The sequence below is a fragment of the Polypterus senegalus genome, chromosome 15, assembly GCF_016835505.1.
Source record: "Polypterus senegalus isolate Bchr_013 chromosome 15, ASM1683550v1, whole genome shotgun sequence".
Taxonomy (NCBI): domain Eukaryota; kingdom Metazoa; phylum Chordata; class Cladistia; order Polypteriformes; family Polypteridae; genus Polypterus; species Polypterus senegalus.
The window spans coordinates 58,656,306-58,680,183 of record NC_053168.1 but is presented as its reverse complement, the minus strand read 5'-3'; the positions used below and the strand labels follow the sequence as shown (position 1 = coordinate 58,680,183).

At 36.4% G+C, this 23,878-nt stretch overlaps 1 protein-coding gene across 1 annotated transcript in view; it reads right to left on the bottom strand.

Annotated features, from left to right (window-relative positions):
• Nucleotides 1–23,878, bottom strand: part of meox2a (mesenchyme homeobox 2a) — a 66,749-nt gene that overhangs the window by 5,284 nt on the left and 37,587 nt on the right. Inside the window, exon 2 of the mRNA XM_039737213.1 lies at nt 11,028–11,200. Coding sequence (XP_039593147.1) covers nt 11,028–11,200 — 173 coding nt within the window. The remainder of the gene's footprint in view (nt 1–11,027; nt 11,201–23,878) is intronic.

Here is a 23,878-nt window from a genome sequence, read left to right as displayed (position 1 = left end):
AGGGATCATGTGCTGACACTGACATGCTGGAGTTGTATGACTGGCCTCCTGCTATTAACCAATATAGTCTCAGTTCTGCTGAACTATTCCAACCTCCTGCCAACATTTTGTGGTCTTTATATAGAGGAGCAGGTATCCCTGGCACTCTTGACCTCTAGCATTCCCGGTGACCAGTACATAGGAAAAGGGTTAAAACTGTTACTGTTCTGCATTGCTGCCCCCATTTATTGTCCTTCTAGGAGGGCATATCTGATGAGGCTGGCTGCCCCCTACAGTCCCTTAAATTTCCCTACAGACATACAGAGTTTTTTTTCTTTCTGTTTACATCTCTCACAGTGTGAACCACCTTCTCATTTTACTGGACTTTACCCTGGCTGTTTTCATTATTCTGATGCCCTTAGCCCTGGCAACCTCATCCCTCTTCCACTGTAGACTCACCACTGTTCAGAAAAGCAAAAAACTGAATAACAAGCTGAGGTAAGCAAGAACCTCTGAAGCCTAGAAGGCTACTGTTGTGAACCTATTGAGCAAAGTGCTTCTATCACCTTTCAAAATAACAGATCTGCTCCTTAATTCTGTTGCACTTTCCCAGGTTCAAGCCACTAAAGCAACAAACATCCTGCTCTGCCAACAATGTTAAACAGTCCCACAGGACCTGCTGCACATTTATCGCTTTCAGACTTATAACCTTGCACTTCCCATCCTGGCTGCAGGGAACGCAAATGATAAATCTAACCTGCTGAGCAAGTAGAATATTCCTGTAGTCTAAGAAATTACATAATTTGTCTATCTTGAACAGTAGCTATTCTACTGACACTTCTTGATGTTAATAATAATGCAAAGAAGTAAAGCATATAAAAAATGGGTATGTTTTATTTTATAACACACAATGGGAAAAAACAAAGTACAAAAAGAACAGGATGCAAGTAAAACCATGCTGGGCCTCTGGTCCCTCTGTAGGTATTTGAGCTTTTTTATAGAAAGGTTATCTCGCTGCCCCTCAAGATCCAAATCAGAAATGTTCTTCTGCACTATTCTCGTAACATGAATGCAGTTATTCATCCAATGGCAGTTCTTGTTTGCATAAGTATAGTATATAGTATATATAGTATACTATGCACAGCATTAACCTCCATTGGATAGTGAGGTATTTGTTCCAGAAGGTGGTAGAGCTTACGCTTATAGAGAGTGCCTGAAAGTGATTACTCCAGGAGCAATAAAACAGGAAAAGTGCAACAAGGTAATTTAATAATTTAACTGAAATGTCCCAGTTGTGGTCCACAATAGGAATTATGGGTAGCAGTGTATCTGTGGGGTTACCTGGCCTTTTAAAGATGAGCTGGGACTCAAGGTTTGTGTGTGTTTCAGAAGATGTATAAAGAAATGGACATTAATTTAGAGGTGAGATGATTAAAGTGTTCAAAACAGTGGTGGAGCAAGGTTTCTGAACTGAAGTGGGAAGCTCATTGGTAGATGAAATTCCAAGGATTTATCATTTAACCAATAAGAACTGTTAAGGCATCAGGGGTGAGCATCTGATTTTAGAACCTATGCATGTTGGTGGAATAGCTATATTGAGCTTTAAACCTGAATGAGGGTGCTTCTTAGCACTGTCAGCACTGGGAAACTGTGGTGGGACACCTGACTCAGCCATTTTCCTCACTTGTTGCATGTTCATCTCTTTCAATCTCATTATTATAGTTTTCATCAGCATCCATCTGTATCTGTATATCTGCATGTTCTGTATTATTTGCACAATTACTTTCGTTATTGAATGATCATTCTTTTCCTCTCATCACTTTGCTCTTCCTAGTGCACTTTGTCATTGCACCTTTGACCATGTGTGGTTGTCATTTGGGTTGAAACAAATAAGATTTCAAGTAGAATTAAAGCTGAAGTAAAGAGAGCCCTTCATCTCTGCTTTTGATGCATGCTTACCCATTCTCTGACAGGATAGCATGTTGGGCAAGGGAGTAATCTTGTGGCGACATGAGGTGTTTAGGAAACTTAAAAACTGCATTTTACAAAGTATATTTTGTTTATGTAAGGTTAGGATGTGCCAGAATGTTTGTTAAATACATTTTTTGTCATGTTTTTGAGCCCACCATTAGGGTTCAGCCTGGGGTGCTCTGTCCTCCTTGCTGGCTCCTTCACTGGTTGAAAATTATGAAGGGGGTTAGTATTTTTGCTGGCTGTTACTTTAAAATGAGTTTTTTAACCATAACTTGGTGACACAGATAGGAACTTCTTACGGGTAAATTGTGTACAAACGTTTTTTATCCTCTTCAGACTTATGAAATAAGCTACCAGGTATTCTGTTAGACAGTTGAACATTAAGGATCTTTAAAACTCAACTTGATGTTATTTTGGAGAAATGGCCTGAACAGGATTAAGTAGTCTTGGACTGAATGGCTACTATTTCACAAAACATGTATGCCAATCTAGATGAAGGCTTATTTTTAATTGCCAGTTACCTATGTCATGCAGCACATAGCATCAAAACCACTGGCAAATAAAATGGAGGCAATCTTTACATCAGCTTTGGGGCTACTTTCTCTTCTTGATGTAATTCTAGTTTTGATGACAACTTAAACGCAGCCTCTATTTCACACTATATATATATATATATACACATATATATATATATACACACACATACATATACACAGTGGGATGCAAAGGTTTGGGCAACCTTGTTAATAGTCATTATTTTCCTGTATAAATCGTTGGTTGTTACGATAAAAAATGTCAGTTAAATATATCATATAGGAGACACACACAGTGATATTTGAGAAGTGAAATGGTTTATTGGATTTACCAAAAGTGTGCAATAATTGTTCAAACAAAATTAGGCAGGTGCATAAATTTGGGCACCGTTGTCATTTTATTGATTCCAAAACTTTTAGAGCTAATTATTGGAACTCAAATTGGCTTGGCAAGCTCAGTGACCCCTGACCTACATACACAGGTGAATCCTATAATGAAAAAGAGTATTTAAGGGGGTCAATTGTCAGTTTCCCTCCTCCTTTAATTTTCTCTGAAGAGCAGCAACATGGGGGTCACAAAACAACTCTCAAATGACCTGAAGACAAAGATTGTTCACCATCATGGTTTAGGGGAAGGATACAGAAAGCTGTCCCAGAGATTTAAGCTGTCTGTTTCCACAGTTAGGAACATATTGAGGAAATGGAAGACCACAGGCTCAGTTCAAGTTAAGGCTCGAAGTGGCAGACCAAGAAAGATTTCAGATAGACAGAAGCGACGAATGGTGAGAACAGTCAGAGTCAACCCACAGACCAGCACCAAAGACCTACAACATCATCTTGCAGCAGATGGAGTCACTGTGCATCGTTCAACCATTCAGCACTTTACACAAGGAGATGCTGTATGCGAGAGTGATGCAGAGGAAGACTTTTCTCCGCCCACAGCACAAACAGAGCTGCTTGAGGTATGCTCATAGCACATTTGGACAAGCCAGCTTCATTTTGGAATAAGGTGCTGTGGACTAATAAAACTAAATTTGAGTTATTTGGGCATAAAAAGGGGTGTTATGCATGGAGGAAACAGAACACAGCATTCCAAGAAAAACACCTGCCACCTACAGTAAAATATGGTGGTGGTTCCATCATGCTGTGGGGCTGTGTGGCCAGTGCAGGGACTGGGAATCTTGTCAAAGTTGAGGGACGCATGGATTCCACTCAGTATCAGCAGATTCTGGAGACCAATGTCCAGGAATCAGTGACAAAGCTGAAGCTGCGCCGGGGCTGGACAACGACCCGAAACACTGCTCAAAATCCACTAAGCCATTCATGCAGAGGAACAAGTACAACGTTCTGGAATGGCCTTCTCAGTCCCCAGACTGGAATATAATTGAAAGTCTGTGGTGTGAGTTAGAGAGAGCTGTCCATGCTCGGAAGCCATCAAACCTGAATGAACTAGAGATGTTTTGTAAAGAGGAATGGTCCAAAATACCTTCAACCACAATCCAGACTCTCATTGGAACCTATAGGAAGCGTTTAGAGGCTGTAATTTCTGCAAAAGGCAGATCTACTAAATATTGATTTCATTTCTTTTTTGTGGTGCCCAAATTTATGCACCTGCCTGATTTTGTTTGAACAATTATTGCACACTTTCTGTAAATCCAATAAACTTCATTTCACTTCTCAAATATCACTGTGTGTGTCTCCTAAATGATATATTTAACTGACATTTTTTATCGTAACAACCAACGATTTATACAGGAAAATAATGACTATTAACAAGGTTGCCCAAACCTTTGCATCCCACTGTATATATATATATATATGACTACACAGATATATATATACACACAGAGTTTTAATCCCACAGTCTTCTTAATATCATAAGTATTGCTAATGTAGCTCTTTTGAAATAAACAGTTGCCAAGTTTATGGTTCCCTGAGATTTTCAACTGCATTAGCGAAGAAAACACAGTAAAACATTTTAACCTAATATCACTTCTTTTACACCAACAATAGAAAATGGCCCATCTCAGAATCTAAGCAGTTGTGAGCAGTATTATGGCAATTTTAAATGGTTACAGGTGTTATAGGTGACAACAATTTTTAAAAACAAACAGTATTAGCAATACTTATTTTAGACTTTACAATGTTTGCTTTTTGTTGTACATAATTAAAATGTATCGTGATTATATCTGATAAATGTTACATGTCAACATGAATTTGAAATTAATAGACTTAATCAACTAGTCTTTAATACATTCTCAGTAGTGAAAACTTTGCAGAAAAACTTTAATTTGGAAGACCTTAAATCAAAGTGATGTACTCAGACTCTGATTTCCTGAATTGAAACCCACATGATTTATAAACTGCAAAGCCAGAGCCTAAGTAAATATGATATTGTAATCCATTGTAATGTAATTACTTTTTGAATAGGCAGTTAATTGTTTCAGTAAGTGATCAGATTTGAGTTTTCCACCTCAAATTAAAAGCCAGAGTAAACAAAACCATTAAATAAATTGCACTTACATCATAAAAGCAAGAAATTCCATAAACTAAATACTGATGGAACAGATTCCACAATAAATAAATCTCTGCAGTATTTAAAGAGTAGACATCTGCTCAACAGCCTGTCTATAAAAAGTATTACATCCAGATTGTATTTAAGTTCATCTAAATAAAATTTAAAAAAAATCTCGCTTTTAAGTGTGTGAAAATTGGGAGTATTTCACAGTCACCTTTGATTTCAGCATATGAAAGTAAAAGTGGTTTCTGTGATATTAGGTATTGTTGGTTGTTATTAGTACTTGCATCCAACTGTTGAATCCTTCCTAAGACAATTTCTAAAGGATTTTTTGCATGTGTGTTACTCCTGCTGAATTGTAATAAGATTTTAATATGTGTGGCTTCTAATAGTTGAGTGCATATCAAGATGGATGAACATTTTACAAGTAAACATTTCTTTGTCCATTCATTAGGAGCTGCAAAAATTATAGCTTCTGCATTTGACACAGATATTTGGAGAAACATTGCAAACTATTATACAATGAAATCATGATGGTTAGCTGGAGTGTTCATTTTGCTGTTATGTAGAACAGTGGTTCAAAACAATATTCTCACTGCATTATTTTAGTTTTTTACAACATTCTTAATTCTTTCTCATCAGGTCCCACCATTTTCTGACATCTGTTGATTGCCACCACCATTTGTTGTGTATAGGAATACAGGATATTAATCGTGATGTGTTACATCACTGTGTTGCCCTGCTGTCAAGTTAGACTACGATACATCAATGTCAGAGCTAGTTTTCTGGGGTATGACCTCTGGTAAAGTGCCGGTAAAGCGCTATGTATCATAGTTCGCTTGCAGTACTGATTAATTTGCGCGAATTTGAGAAACATGCAGCAGGCTGGGGGGAAGTGGGCATTTACCTCTTAACTCATGCACCACCCTAGGGACGTACTTTATATCTGCTTAGCTAGTGAACAAGAGAACTACTTAACAGATTTAGATCAGGTTTTTTTCTGTAATTTACTTGAACATTCTGGTTAATTTTGTGACTTCTCTCATCTCGCTAAGAATCATAGTTTACTTGCAGGAGTGATATATTAGCACTAATCCAAGACAGAGGCTGCAGGGTAGGGAGTAGGAAGCTGGCCGAGGCCCTCCTCACTGTCCTGTTTCACTACTACGTGGGTGTCTAGGTGTTTCTTTTTCTTTTGGTCTGTATGGTTTTCCTCTGACATAAAAAAAAGAAAAACACTATATATCAGGTTGATTGGTGTCTCTTAATTTGCTCTGTATATGTAAGTGTGGGGGTCTGAGCATAAGTATTTAGATTGGTAGAATGGTGTTTTATTCAGAATTGGTTCCTTCCTTGTGAGTGATGCTGTTGAGACACACATCAAGTTCCACAACCTAAATTAAGTGAACATGATATTGGTTAGAATGATGTAGCAAGTATCTTCTTTAAACTACAGATGCATTATGACACTGAAGTTTGTTTAACTTTAATTATATTAAAGCATTAATTTCAGAATTGATGAAGCTATTTTTAGGCAGAGTGCACATACAGTATTTGTGGGCTGGCTTGGTGGGGTAGAGTATACAGTAGCTGCTTCACTTCATTTGAGTCTGAGAGTTAGTAGATGCCATCAAAAATCTAGTTTGTGGTGTATCATATTGCTAAATATTCACTTTTGTTTCCTGTAGCCTACAGTCGAAATAATAAGTCCTACAATTTTTCTTTAGGAATTTATATTTTGTCAATTTTACACCCAGGCATCACCATACACTGCAAAAAATGAAATCTAAGCAAGTGGAAAAGTATTTATATTATGACAATAAATCTTGTGTAGCTTAGAGTAAGATTTATTGAATTATCAAAAAAAAATATTTACAATTATCTAGCTTACTTTAAGAAATCTTGTCAAGGTAATGTTGCTTACCCCATTGACAATTTTTTTTTCTAAAATAAAAGCATAACAACTCCCATTTTAAATTTTTTGTCTAGTTTTGGCATATGCATTTTGCAGTGTATAATTTCAAAATACCACAAAAAAGAACATATTTATCTTATAGCATTAAATACATAAAACAGAAAGATATTTGAATTTGTATGTAAATTATGTATTTCTCCTATGCATCGTCTGCTCTATGCTAACACAATATATTTTTACAGGACTAATTTCCATCAGCCTGACTTAAAAGTTTTCAAACCTAATCTGTCTTATTTTATTTGAAACAGTTGAACACTACAATAATTTTTAATACATGACAAATAAATCAATAAGGACTAATTGAAATTACTTTTTTTGAAGTAAATAAAATTAATAGTGTAACTGAAAACACATTTCAGGGAATAATCTTTAATTATATTTTAGTCTGAGACCACACAGCGGTACAGTACATATGAAAATACTTATCACACATTGAATTATTTTTTCTCCATAAAAATAAGAAGGTTTTAAACACCTTTAAAATGCAATCTCATTATTTTTCATGTCAACTCTAATTTTAAAAATAAATCTAAGCAAAAATCTATTTCTATCATTTTGGATTTTTCTCCATCTTTGTTGTTGAAAGAAACTTAATAATATAAATAATATAATATTTTTTAATATTTAATAATAATATAATTAAACTAATTTAAGGTAACCTACAAAATTAGGTTTTATATTTTTAAGTGGCAATAGTTTAATAATCAAAAGAAGATTAAGAGTGGACATGGAGTGTTTACAATTATGAAGGAATTAGTACAGTGGATTGAGAACATGGGGACACAGTTGGAAATTTGTTAAAGGTACATTTTGCACAAACATTAGGAAGTTTTTCTTTACCAGAGAACGATAGACACATGGAATAAGTTACCAAGAGGTGTGGTAGACAGTAGGACTTTAGGGACTTTCAAAACTAGACTTGATGTTATTTTGGAAGAATTAATTGGATAGAACTGACAAGCTTTGTTGGCCTAAATGACCTGTTCTCATCAATCTCGTCTCGATTGTTCTAATGTTCTAAGAATAAGGTAAAAGTGAATATTAAATGAACTGCGAGCACACTTCATAAAATCAGAAAGTAAAGGGAAGTAAACAATGAACATACTAGAGAAGTTGTTTTACTACCAGGCATGGATCTGCCAAAGGCAGAAAGTTCGTTAGCAGGAAATGGTAATGGCCATTGTGAGGATTTTAATCTCTGAAAATACATCATAGTTTAGCTGTTACTAGTGTTATCTGTTTCTTATTTTCAGTTGAGCAGAACATAATTAGACGTGACACTCACATTTGAAAAAGGCAGTGGCTAATTTAAAGTGGATCAGTATTCATGCTTGACTCATTGGCATATGAACCAAATTAACAGTTCCTTTCTTTTTCTCAGCTCTCGTATCTGTGATTTGGTTGTTTGTATTGTAGTGAGAGAAGCTTTTGCTAAGCATGCTTTGCATTATTGGGAGGATCAGGCATAACCTTCACATACACCTGAACAAACAATTTTGTTTTTAAAACTGTTCTTGTACATATTCATCAAGAGAGGCGTTTGGGGGTAGCAAGTGGGGAAACCGCCCCCAGGCACCACCCCTAAGGGGGCTCTGCTTTTGTGGTCTGCGTGTCCCATTCGAGCGGATTTATCAACTTATATTCTCGAGTATATATATATATATATATATATATATATATTTGAGATGCTTTGAAGAGGAACCCTTTTAAAATCCCGAATCCCGAATGTTAATGCACAAAATATATGCAATTTTGGTACTTTTCTAGAAGAGGCCTTGCTAATTTTCGCATGATACCACATCACATTTCACACTGTCGTGGTATTGTCATGAATTATGAATTACACTTTTTAAATAAATAGCATTTTTATATTTTGATAAAGTCCGCATGTTATCTTGCAAAAAATGTAGCTGAATACTGTAATAAGAAAATCTTGTGTATCTTAACATTATGTTTATTAAATTCGTGCACAAGTTTAACAGTCCACACATACAGCGTTTGACGTAACCGATCCCACGTGGGGTTGGTCAGCCATAGGGCCTGCAAAGGCTGCCACTGGTGTTCGTTCAGCGTGTATTCTTGGCTGGCTTTTTTCTTCACTTATTAATTTGTTTATTTACCTGAACATGCAATTTATAATTTGACTTTGTCGTTTTTGTTTAGTTCTAAGAATCTATAGCGCGCATGATATACAGCTGCCTATTTTCAATTATCATAAGTGTGGTTTGTTTAGGTAAGCTCTTGCACATTCATCAATAGGTTGTGTTTGAGATTCCCGGATGGTTTTAGAGTTATGAGGTAGGTTTGCTCATATACAGCAGCCATAAAGGACCAAATTTTGCTCTTCCATTTTGTGGTATAATCATTCCAGAATTATCAGGTATTGGCAATCTATACAATTTATAACAAGTCAAAAAAGAAAAACGCATCCTGCAATAACTTAAGTTTTATTCTTCCATTAGGAAATTTAGAAGTTGGTATTGTTTTGCAAACTTTAGGTTTTGACTGAAAAAACAATATTAACTAACATAATAACCTCTCACTGCATTTTTTGATAGTCTTAGTATTTTTCTTAAAACCATCGGTTATGCTACAGCCAGAGTTTATGTTGCTTTACTGTTTATAAATTTTCATTTTTCATAAGCATTTTGTTTTTATGTAATTTTTGTTAATATTGTTATGTTTATTATTTAATGTATTGTTTATCTAATTTGCTTTGTGTTGTTCCTTGTGTTCAGTGGATGAAACCCTAGGAGACGGGTCCACCCTGATATGATTGCTGCTGGGACCGCCCTGTGCCTTTATATTCTCTCCCGGCAGAAGTTTACTGAGGTCGGTGGAGAAAAGTTCTTATTGTGAGTTTTGTATTGATTGTTCTGTACTTCTGAATTTTGGTATTGTTTTGAGATTTTTGCTATTAGATTGTGGATTTGGACTCTTTTGAATCATCTTTTAGGCAAGTTACCTTATTTTCCATTTTTATTTTTATCATGACCACTCTGATAGCAGTATTGGTTAGTTCTGTTGCTAGGATCGTCCTTGAGTGGCCGTGTCTTTAGAGGTCATGGTCTGTCTGAGAGGCTAAAAGTTCATCCAGGGATATGTCACCCCATCAAACTAACATGATTTCTAAAGCCTTCAAGCCATTTTAAACATACTCTTTGCTTTCTCTGATTTTTGAGCTCTCTGAAATCCTTCTGCCATATCCATTGCAATCTGTACCATCCTGGCACACTTGTATAAAAACTCTCAAATCAGAATGCTATTCATAACCTATAACTGAGTTTTTAAGACTGCTGTACAATTAGAGTTGATCACCAAGCTTCTAGATTTTGTCATCAACATTGTTAGCCTGATTAGGAATAGTGCTAACATGCTTCAAGAGAAGAGATTAACCTTTGATAACATGCTGAAAGAGACAATTTAACCTTCCAACTACAGTGATGCTAGTACAACAATATCAACCTTAATGCCAGCAAAACTAAGTAACGGGCCATAGAGTTCAGGAAGGAGGCAGACCATACATCTGCATTTGAGAGAATATTGTGAAGAGGCTCAACACCTTTAAATTTCTTGGAATCACCATCAGTATCAACTTGAAGCTGGTAGCTATTGTCAACAAGGCTAATCAATACCAACAGGTTATCTATCGAAGAAAAGCACGGATTTCTCCATCTGTGATCCATCAACTTTATAGGTGCACTGCGGAGTCCATACTCACTGCTTGAATAGCATCTTGGTATGGAAGCTGCCCAGCTCAGGACCATAAAGCACTAATGAGGTTGGTGAAGGCATAATAGAATATTATTGCCAGGTTAATATAGAGTTTAAAAAAGGTCAAATTGTGCATGATACATAATTGCTCAGTAAATATTAGCAATACAGGATTTTTTTACCTTGTATTTGTGGTAAACTTCTCTCACTGTAATGCAACATGTTTAGAAAACTGACTCCTAAACATTACATTTTTAATTGATAACCATATTAACACCACATACATAAAACAATTTAAGGTATAAACTAAATGGAAAGAATACTTCTACCTTACCTGTCTTTCAGTAAGATCTAGATTCACAGCTATTTCATATCGTCTGAGTCTTGTCAAATAATTGTGATGAGCAAATTCAGCTTCAAGCTCTCGAATCTGTTCTTTGGTGAAAGCCGTTCTCTCCTTTCTAGGTTTGCTGCTCACATCAGTCTTGTAGTTCCCATCTTGGGAATCTAAAATTTGAAAAATTACATTAAAACTCTTATACATTATTCATTGTTCTTCACCTTCAAAAATTAAACACATCTAGTTTGTGACATTTATTTATTATAGGTAAATTAAATATTAACTGTAATATGGCTGCAATAACTTGAATCTTTTTGGAAGAAGAATGAAGGAGAGATAATGACACACTTCTAAGTACTATTGGCTCATAGTCCCAAATTACCGATCTCACATTACACATTCTTATCCCTGGTAAGACCAGTTTCTTCATATATTGCAAAGTTGTGGTGACTCTAATCAGACCCAGAATGAATTAAGTGTAGATGTGTAAGTGGATGCACCATTGTGATAGAGTTGTAATCAATGCGTGTGCAACAAGATATTGGCTCCCAGTTCTAGACAATGGAAAAAGGAAGTTATGGAAAAGTAATGAATGATAGTAAACAAATTTCAAATTGTTTTCAAATAACCAATCGATAATACACATTTTTTTTTTACAACTAATTAATATTTTACATTATTCATTTTTGCTTTTTCACGACTGAATTAATTAATTTAGAGGAAAGGTTTGCTACATTTGAAGCTGAAGTTATTTTTTTCAAAGATTCGTTTTCCCCAGAAACATCCTCTGTTAAGTGAATCATTATTTATAAATTACAAAAGAACTTATATATTGAAATTATGATCAAAGGAGCACTAGAAGAAATGGGAAGCTTAAAATGCAATGAACTCATTCAGATTGAAGCCCAGAATGTTCCCAAATGTTAGTTTACAACTTAAGATTGTACACATATAAAAGTTTAATGCGAAAAGACAATTTCCCCATTGGGTTAAATGAAGTTTACCAAATTGCAAAAAATAAAAACAGTATTGTTTTTTCAAACACGTTATTTCTTTTTATAAGACTGTTTTTAAAGAAACGGATCTTCCCACTTCTTTCCATTTCCCTAAATAAATGTGACAACCTGTCGTCCCCAGGGTGTGGTTACTTGTAGATGGCTTTGTGAATGCTGCTGTTAAAGTCATACTTGGAAAACAATTCATGCACTCAGTGTTCAAGTAGACTTTTTTCCTGTGAAATTTAGATTTTGACCACTAGTGTCAAACTTAGGGTCTGTGAGCAAGATTTGGCGTATTTAAATCAGCCCAAAGACTGTTATTTATCTTAAAGATCCACTTGTCTGTTCATATATAATTTAGCTGAATTGCTTTTACAAGTGTTATAAAAATGAGTTTTTGTGTAAATCTTTGTTGGCCAAGGTCCCCAGGACTCCGACTGTGTCTAAATTGTCTGTGACTTCTTTTGTATAATCCAGCTGTGATTCTACAATTAGCTAATGTACGGATATTATTGTTTTCCATTTATGTTAATTACAGTAGTTTCTGCTTTGTTTTTGATGTATTTTTTCAAATTCATATCCTTATATGTGATAGATCTGTATTTATACATATAAAAATACAATATAAATAATATAATATAATATATATAAATACAGTAGAGCACTTTAAAACACTGCTGAAAACACATTACTTTAACATGGCCTTCTCCTAACTTCACTTTAACTTAATACTGATACTCTGTATGTTCAATTCATCACAATAACTATTCATAGTGGCTCTAAAATCCGTACTGACCCCAACTCTCTCTTCTGTTTCTTTTTCCGTTTTCTTTTTGCGCCACCACCACCTACTCAAAGCATCATGATGCACCAACATTGATGGACTGAAAGCCAGAAGTCTACGTGACCATCATCATCAGGTCCTTCCATGAAAACCCTAAATACAAAGAGGACTGTTTGACTTATGTTAGGTAGATTGCCCAGAGGGGACTGGGCGGTCTCGTGGTCTGGAACCCCTACAGATTTTATTTTTTTTCTCCAGCTTTTGGAGTTTTTTTGTTTTTTCTGTCCACCCTGGCCATCGGACCTTACTTATTCTATGTTAATTAATGTTGACTTATGTTTATTTTTTATTGTGTCTTCTATTTTTCTATTCAATTTGTAAAGCACTTTGAGCTACATTTTTTTGTATGAATATGTGCTATATAAATAAATGTTGATTGATTGATTGATATTTAGTGAGTGGTATAATTCAGTGCTGTGGACGTTCACACCTCACAAGAACTAGCTCAAAGTTCAGGTCACACAGATTAAAATGAATAAATTCACGTTCATAGTTCACCATTTCAATTTTGAACTAGTGCATGTTCAGTTCATTTTTTTTTTTAAGGAGTGAGTTTATTTTTTTCAATTTTGCATACCTTATATTAGGATATTACAGTGTTCTTGAATAAAATACAATAATTATGAAGAATTTTTTATTTAAATTCACTTTATTGAGTTATACCCAACAACAAACACGTATAACCATACTGTATATGCTAAAATCCTCCCGGTGAAAAAAGAAATTAAATAGATGCAACTATGCCTCTAAATTACCACTCTGTTTCCAACTGTGTGGCACAAATGGTGACTGTGGAACCAGCGTGTAGGTGAACTAACCTATTACACTGCCGGTCAAAATTCACGTTACATATTGCATGTCCAGCAGGGAAAAATATTAAGTGGCCTCGCGAAGTAAAACGTTTTCCTAAAAGTGAAATTGGAGCTTCACTGTGTGCTTGTGTCCGCGGGGTTACAACTTAAGCACAAGCAGGCAGACACAGACAGTGCCTATTTGATTTTACATTATTTTTTCCGAATACAAATAAATGGCAAAAAATTTGCACAAAATAAATATTAGTAAAAATGCACTATTTGAGGTGCTATACGAATACCAGATTCGGATTCTAGCTCCACCCCTACATTACAGGGTAAGGCAAAATGTTTAATCTGGACCTAAACCAGATCCAGAATGTCACATAAAACTGAACTAGCTCACAGTTCAAGTTCTTCACTTGCAAATACGTTACGTTACGTTCACAATTTTTGTTCAATGAATGCGCTCTTTTGAACCAGTTCATGCACAACACTGGTATAATCTATTCTCGCTTTTTGCTGTGAGAGTTGATGAGGAGCTGTGCAAGAAACAAAATTACTTTGTACTATTGTATTATGTTTGTGAGGTGGCAGTGATAGATTGGCCATCTAGCTCTGTGAACGACAATTACTTGTGTTCTTTATGTATTGTATTTACCCCATTTTTTGACACCAATTGCATATCCAAAGTACCTGGTAGGGGGGTCTCTCTCTGAATTACTTTACCCAAGATTTCTTCCATTTTTTTCCCCTACAAGTTTTTTTTTATTTTTTTGGGAGTTTTTTTTGTGTCTTTTTAGAGAGTCAAGGCTGGGCCTGACTCAGGGCCTGTTAAAGGTCATTGCAGCATTCCTTGTGAGATTTTGGCCTATACAAGAAATAAACTGTCATTGTCATTTATCTGTGCAGCACAGCAGAATTCAGCTACTGTCCTGTGGTGAAAATGGAAACTAGCTGTTTGCAATGACCCAAAAAGAAAGAGTGAAAAGAAGGTGAAATGTCACATTGCCATTAAGAACTTTAGTATTTCATCATGATGTCAAAGATGTGACCCTCCCATAAAGACTTCACACACGCCATTATTGTCAATTTGCTCACTTTTTAATGCTGAACAGGTGTCGAGACTGGCCAATGTTCTGTGGCTTACCTGACTGCTGCCACTGCCCTACATGATTTCTTTTATTTTTTTCCTCTGACTATGTGATAGAAAACATATTTGCATTTCCACTCATGTTGTGATTGCTATCCATTTCTGATCAACTCCAAATGTGGTGTGTGTGATTAATTACTAGCACATTTACACTCATTTTTTTTTAATGTGCACAAAAAATGTGGTCCAACCATGGCACATGTTAATACAGGCATAAACAGATGTACTTTGCTTTAGCTACACATTCTTACATGTATTCTGATTGCCATTCTCACTCAAGTTTATATTCTGATGTAATGTTTGCACTCAGTTCTGATTTTGGTCTTCTGGCTAAAGGTAGCTTTCCTAATCCACTGCAATGTCCAAGAAAAGAAAAACAAAATATGTGATTGTGAGGTACCTGTGTGTCTTATTTGTCCAGAAAATATAGCAGTAGTTGTTTGGTGATATGGCCGAGCCCATGGTGGGTAAATAAAGCATTACTCAATGAAACTGAGTTTGACACCCCTGGGTCAGACAATGAAGATGACAAAATATTTAGCCTTTCACCTAAACTTTATCTGTAAAGTGGCCCAGGACAACTAGTAGCTACTGTTGCTTATGTAAGAAACCTAAATTAATGTCTACCAACAGTAAAGGCCTTTATTGCAGAAAGTGAGATTTACTGCTGCAACTGCTGGAAAACTTACATGAATCCAGCAAAGAGTTTTCCATTTTCTAAAGTTACACTGGAAGTAGCAATCCAAGCTGGAATGACCCAACAGACAGCATTCATTAGAGTGAATGTGTTTATTGATCTTGTTAGTGGCAGCAGCACAACTCCATACTTACTGCTGCAAGCCTTAGCTATCAAGATTACTGAATTAAGTGGGGTGGATGGAAATCACTCTTATTTTTCATTGTATTGTTACATTCTGAATCTGCACATCTTCAAACCATTTTAGCTGAAAGGCAATGTTGTACTGAACAGCTAAGTACACGTGCTTTACTTTGTGATATTCTACTCTAGCACCACCACCACCTAATCAAAGCACTGAGATGTCCCTACACTGATGGATTAAAGGCCAGAAGTCCAAATGACCGTTATCATCAAGTTCTGCCATGTCAACCCTGAATATAATGAGGAATGATTGAGGACATTTATTTTAAGGTAGAAAGCCTAGAGGGGGCTGGGTGGTCTTGTGGCCTGTAACCCCTGCAGATTTTATTTTATTTTATTTTTTTTTTCTGTCCCCCCTGGCCATCGGACCTTACTTTTATTCTATGTTAATTAGTGTTCCCTAATTTTAATTATTTATTTTGTCTTTTTTCTGTTTCTTCATCATGTAAAGCACTTTGAGTTACATTGTTTGTATGAAAATGGGCTATAGAAATAAATGTTGTTGTTGTCTAGCGCTTCTAATTTTCACTGTGGTTTTCTAAACACTGGCTGTTGCTTTGTTGCTTACATGAAATGTTCACCTGTCACTGTGAACAGAGAGTACAACTTATACTGTATCTATTCTTTAGAAAAGGCAGTGATCAGAATCTTTGTTAAAAACGAATTACTTCTAACTTCATTTTGCTGCCATAATCATACCTCTGAAATGCAGTTCCCACTTCATAGTGGCAATTTTCACTAAATGTTAATGCTTTTCTTTAACATTTCTTCTGGTGCTCCTTTGACCTCCACTGGACACCATGGTGTGGAGTTTTTTTTTAATGCTTCACTTTACAACACGTTTCTTGGACAAATGAATGTATACCATAATTGTGAAATACCTGTAATAACTTTTACTTCAAAATTATACAACATGCCCTTTCAGCAGGGGATTAAAATGTTACAACGTTTATTCTCCCTTAACACTCTGGGAAATGTGGTAAAATCAGAAGTCCACAATTGTATTTAAGTGTTAAAGACGCAGAGTAATGTTTGTTAAATTCAATAAGTGAACTCACTAAGTGAACTCAAATACAGGTTTTGTAGGTCATTGTGCGAACTAGATAAAACGTAACATGGCAGAACCCATAGTGTACACATAAAAAACTCTGAATGATTTTCCATTTGTCAAATGCTATGACATCCATACATCCAGTATCCAACCCGCTATATCCTAACTACAGGGTCATGGGGGTCTGCTGGAGCCAATCCCAGCCAACACAGGGTGCAAGGCAGGAGACAAACCATGGGCGGGGCGCCAGCCAACCGCAGGGCGTACACACACACACACCAAGCACACACTAGGGACAATTTAGGATCGCCAATGCACCTAACCTGCATGTCTTTGGACTGTGGGAGGAAACCGGAGTACCCGGAGGAAACCCACGCAGACCTGGGGAGAACAATGCTATAACATGACATAATACATTCAATCACTCAGAAATGTATGATTTGCCTAATGATGAATTTAAAGTTCTGAATATTTAGGCTCACTGTCAGGACTGCTGCTGTGCTCTGCCACTTATACCTCTCTGGTAGCCATGGCCCCGCATATTCAAACTCATACTCACTGCGTGATGTAACGCTGTGTGTTTTTTGTTGTTGTAACACCTTGTGTTATTTCTTTGCCTTGCTGTTTCTGCTTTGTTTCTCTGGTTTGTAAAAATTCTGCTTTACATTTTTGGATTGAACATGGTCTCCTGATTTTAGCTTGCATGGATACCAGGCTTCCTCACGATATGCTGTGTTGATGCGAAAAGGATAATCTCATCTCACCATTTTAGTTAAACTGGATTCAGATCATTTAGAATTGAATTTCATTCTTAAACTTCTGCTAGTGTTACTAAATGTTTAGAGTTATTGGTCTAATTTAATGTTAGCCATTTTTGTTGCATCATACTTTTCTTATGAAAAGGGTTTAAGATTAAAAAAGCATGCATGCATTCTCATCAAAATATAACAACACTGATATGCTTAATCTCTTTGGGAAACCCCACAGCATGGAAACTGCCATGTTTTAATGGATTGTTGCTGTTTTCACAGAGAGAATTTTAAGCAGTTGCCAACTCCCCAGTGTTACTAGAGAAAATAATGACAAACTCCTAAAAGGTTTAAACTATATTCATTTTTTATTCAGTCAGTTATTTTATGAATCCTCATTATCCTTTTTAAGGACACTCTTGATAGCATCAGGAACAAAGCAGCAACTTAACCTCGAAGGGCATGTCAGCTCATTACAGAGCAGACACATCCACATTCACTTACATTGTGCTAATGGAATATGAGAGAAAAATCAAGTCGCTGACATAAAATAGGCTCCCTATTGCAACATCAATATAACCGATTACAAAAAAAACAGCAAGCTCTAGGTTGCTTTTGAAATAGCTGGCAACAGCTTGTACCACAACAATTCAATAAGGCGCCATAATAAAATATGAACTGACACCATTTCCGTTTTTCCAGTGTGTCTAGAGTGCCAGTAAAATTTATGTTACTAACTGTACTTGTGCAAAAATGCTATGAAGTAAAATTATGTAAATCATAAAACATATGTTTTCTTTCAAAGTGTAGCTTTTTAATGATGAAGGTATATAAGGCAATCTTAAAAATATTTAAATTAAACACTGTAACCAAAGAAGAATCTAGACAATGTGGTGAGTATAAATAAAATGTATATGCATAAATACGTTCATACATACTGTATATCTAGTCATTCATTTTCTAAACCTGCTTTATCTAGTTCAGGGTCACAGGGAGGTTAGAAACAATCAACAATACATCCTTAAATAAATAAATACAGGTAGATGGGTGGGACAGTGATTACATCACATCTCCATAGATGTGGAGTTTGCACATTTTTTACTGTTGTTTAATTAATCCTGTCTCCTAAAACATCTTAAATGTAGACATACTATATGTTTAAATGGCAAAAGTAAACTGTTAGTCAAGTAATGTGTGTGTGTGTGTGTGAGAGAGAGAGAGAGAGAGACATTGAGTAGTCCATAACAGACATGTGTTCTGTCCAGGTTAGCTGCCAGGATGGACTCAGTAATGGAGAAGAGAAGTTCAGAAATGGAGATAGATAGATAAACGTGGTAAATGATGAGAACAGCAAACTTAAGACTCAGATGTGAGAAGCAACCTGTCCTTCACTGGAAATTTTATTTTGTTTGACAACTGTGGGTGGAAAGCTCTCTAGTGGTGCGTCTGAGGACACTAAGAGGACACTAAGGTGAAACGAGGCAGTGACTACTTGTGGTCCAGGCCACTACGTCATGGAGAAAATGAGCAGCATTATCCATAATGGTCTTTGATTTTGCTATCATCATTCTTTCTGCCACTGTCTTCAGTGAGTCCATGGTTAGTTCTGTGCTGCAGCTAGCGTTCCTATCAGTTTTTTCAGATTTTCTGCTTTTTGCATCCCTCTAAGTTGATGTTACTCCCCCAACAGTCCACATTGTAGAGTAGCACACTGGCCATCAACATCTATTAGAACAGACTGCTCTGGCCTTTTTTGTGTGTCAAGTAATACACTGTCTACTCAATTTAATCTTCTACTCAGATGAACCCCAGACATTTTGTCTTTACCAGGTCGACTCCATTTCTTTTATAGTTCATCTTTCCAAATAGTAACCCATGGGATCGTTCATAGCTGTAACTCCCAGGGTTAAAAAAGTGCAATTTAAGTACTGCATAACCTTTCGTCCTACCAGAAACCTTTGCTTCCAAAGGGAAATCAAACATTAGAGGAGGAGAGAAAAAAAGTAATGCAGCTGTGGACAGTGCTGTGCTGGCAATTGTCCATCATGCATAATTATTTATTTTTTTATCTGTCTTCTTTACTATATAACTGTTAGATAGACCTTAGCAAGGCACACTTAAGTGCAATATTGAGTAATACAAAAACCTAAGTCCCAGATATTTGTTCCAAGTTTTGAGATTTATTTCTTTTAAGTTGTCCAAATGTTTTTTTAACATTTTTCACAGAAAAATAAACTTAAAGCATTTCTGGAAAAAATAACACAACCAGATATTTAATAAAAAACAAACATTATTATTTCTGAAAAAAATTAAGGAGTTGTGAAATTGTCATAAAGAAATGAAACATGAGAAATTCCAGTTTTCCCGTGCATTAAAAGCAACATAACATACAGTAACAGAGCAGACTATTCTCTAAGTCACATAATACATAATACAGGGTCACGGGGCGGAGCCTAACCAGAGAGCATTGGGAGTAAGCAGATACCAACCCTGGACAAGGCATCCACCCGTCGATAGCCCTACACAAATGCTCACACACTCACACACACCCACATGCACACTGGGCCATTTTAGAATTGCCAAATAAGTCTTGGGGTTGTTGGGTAACCATGGTACAAGGAAGACACTAAATATAACTTAATAGTAACATTGTGGCTGATTTTACTAGAATAGTAAATTCTAGTTCCCTACAATCCTGCATTAGGATTGAGACTTATAAAATGATAATATTGGAAGGAATATTTTAAGCGTTATTATTCAAACATAACTAATATAAAACCCTTTACTGACAAAGGTGCTTCACATAAAAAAGAGTAACAAAGAAATTTATTACATGGTATTATAATAATATTGTGATATGTATGGAGGACAGTAAAATTCCTAAATTGGCATCAACACTTTCTGGCAATGTTCTGTCATAGCCTTCATTTCCATAATCTTAGTGAGCTGGGGGGCAGTCATAGTGCCCATCAACGACTACTCTTCATGTAGGATGACATCCCCAATGACTCGGCCATAGTATTGGGCAACCTTCCCCAAAAAGCTCAAGTGATGGGTTCCTGTGTATGCAAGAGTTGACGACCAATGATTGATTGCTCAGCTGGACGTACAATGCAGATATTGTCACCACAAGGAAAGAAAAGAAGCAGGTATTTTGAACTGAAGAGAAGAATGTCTGGCTGGTGTTTCATGTTTGTTGTGCTACAATACTATAATGGAAAAAGGGAAAAGAAGGGCAGACACTGTGGCTGAATTCATGATAATTGGAAAACATTTGTATAGCCAGAGGTGATGTCAAGCTGGTTGTCAAAACATGGCAAACCTTGCAGTACTTTGGAAAGTTGAAACTGTGCAGGAAAGTCATGGGGCACTCATGTAATCTGTCATCCCTTGAAATTCCTAATCTTGTAACATCAAATCAGTGAGATCTAGCAATGGCAGTCATTAAGTCTGATATGCACTCCAACTGTACGTCATGGACAGGCATACACTATACCAATTTTCTCATGTTGTCACCACATTGGGTGACCTCTCACACTGAACTACTCATTTATATTGAAATATTTATCCCAATCAATAACAACAACATTTATTTATATAACACATTTTCATACAAAAAAGTAGCACAAAGTGCTTCATGCAGTTATAGCATACTGGAGTGAAACAGTTGTAGGTGTTAAACTGAATACTCACACATCAGAAAATAACCCTGTAAACACTTCTTTTGGTAGAACACCAGGGTGTCCAGAAAAAAATTATGAAGAGATTAATATAGTGGATCCCTGCTGTTACTTTAAAATAAATTATTTAACAATAATACAGAGACGTAGGTGGAAATTTCTTAAGGGTAAATTTTGAACAAATGGGTTCCTTCACAAAAAACATAGACACATAGAATAAATTACCAAGCAGCGTGGCAGAGAATCAGACTTTAACATTGAGCTGAGATTTGAAATGTCCTTATTTTGGACAATCTCGCTGAATAGGATTAACAAGCTTGTTGGGCTGAATGGCCTGTTCTCATCAAAACTATAGAATTGGCTTCTATGGATTCCTCACATCTGACAAACTCAAGCCTACAGTGTTTGAATGTTTTTTTTTTTTTTACTGTCAATATATAGTCAGAAGTCCATACACCATTTGGATTATGTCAGACCGTACCTCATATTTTGCAAGTAGCTAAGCAGCTAAACTAACGCTCTTAAATGACTATATAGGGATTTAGTGCCTATTTGAAAAATCACTCAACAGCTCGCAAGTCAGAGTAAAATTGTATAGTGTGTACCTACCTTTGCTTACATTTCCAGCTAACATTTTGCCACTCTCCTGCACCATGATATAACAATTTACTAAAATATATAGCTTAATTTTTAATGAATGTTTTCTGTATTTCATGCAAAACAATCTTGGGTACATTTTTCTAACGTATGATGCATATGTATATATATATATATATATATATATATATATATATATATATATATATCAGGGGATCAGCTATGGACTGTGCAATACCTACCCCTGGACACTAGATGGCAGCCTCCCTGGGTTGGAGCGGTGCCTCGGTTTCCCACAGGGCTCCATGGGAATTGGAGTTGGGTGCAGCCGCCAGGGAGTGCTGCAGCTGGGACTCCTGAGTCCTTATGGGCAGTGTATTTGCCACACCCGGAAGTGCAGCCAAAACTGGGCAGTCAACCACCTGGATCACTTCCCTGTGGACTATAAAAGGGGCCAACAGCCACCACTCAGGGGCCAGTCGGGAGGAGGAGGACAAAGCTTGACGGAGTGTAGTGGTGGTTAAAGGAGAAGAGTGTGGTGTTTTGTGTGGTGCTTTGGGACTGTGGGACATTGGGAAGACGTGCCCACAGGTGAAGAAAAATAAGTTCTTTGGTTTTTATACGTGCCTCTGGTGTGAGTCTGTGTCGGATCAGGCACCTATATAGTGCCTTTGTTACTATATATATATATATATATATATATATATATATATATATATATATATATACATATATATATATATATATACAGTAATCACTTGCTATATCACGCTTCGACTTTCGCGGCTTCACTCTATCGTGGATTTTATATGTAAGCATAACTAAATATAGTTGGATTTTTCGCTGCTTCGCAGGTTCTGCGGACAATGGGTCTTTTTACTTCCTGTACATGCTTCCTCAGTTGGTTTGCCCAGTTGATTTCATACAAGGGACGCTATTGGCGGATGGCTGAGAAGCTAACCAATCAGAGCACGCAGTTAAGTTCCTGTGTGCTGAATGCGGTGTTAACCAGAAAGTCTCGTCTCGCTCATTCAGCATAAACGTGTTTCGCTCTGTAAAGAGTTAAGTTTTGTGCTCTTTTGTGTTTATCTTGGTGCGTAGTCAAGCCCTTCATTATGGCTCCAAAACGATCTGCTACTGCTTCAGGGGCCGTGCCCAAGCGCCAACGGAAGATGTTAATGATTGCCGAAAAGGTAAACGTTTTGGATTTGTTGAAGGAAGGGAAAAGCTACACCACTGTAGGACGCCATTACAGCATCAATGAGGCTACGATTCTTTTTATTTAAAAAGTAGGAAAGGAATATAAGATCTACGCCCGCAGTGTCCTTTTAACCAGTGGGCAAAACGAGTTGTAAGTAGATGTAATAAGGCAGTAGTCTGGATGGAATCTGCTTTAGGGATTTGGATTGAAGACTGCCGGAAGAACAACAAAGGCGGTGCTACACAGTCGCCTGAAGTGGCTCCTTTAGAAGGGCTGTAACGCTCTCCTTTGTTGTGCAGTAAAATTAAACTCATCATTATCGGACAAGTCATTGTGTCATTGTTGGTGAGTAACCATAATTAATTTTCTACTTACAGTACTTAGTACATGTACGTACGTTTAGTGTCACTGTACACACATTTACTGTATACAATTTTTCTTGCATTATACGTATTTATTGCTGGTGGCCTGTCTATCGTAATGGCTGTAAAATATGTGATATCGGAGACACTCGATATCTTTAAAATAATATTTAGGTTTTACTGTATATAAACAGTGTGTTTACATACATAATTTCAATGAATCTTACCTAATATCTAAGAGAATACAAAGGGATTATGCTGTATAACTGTGTAGGGAATATTTATAAACAGTGTGGGAGAGTTTATAAGGGCTTAAAATATATAAAAATAACCACACAAACATATGGTTTCTACTTTGCGGATTTTCACCTATCGCGGGGGGGTCTGGAACGCAACCCCCACGATCGAGGAGGGATTACTGTATATATATATATATATATATATATATATATATATATGCCTCGCAGTTAGAAGACCGGTTCGCTTCCGGGTCCTCCCTCGATGGAGTTTGCATGTTCTCCCGTGTCTGCGTGGGTTTC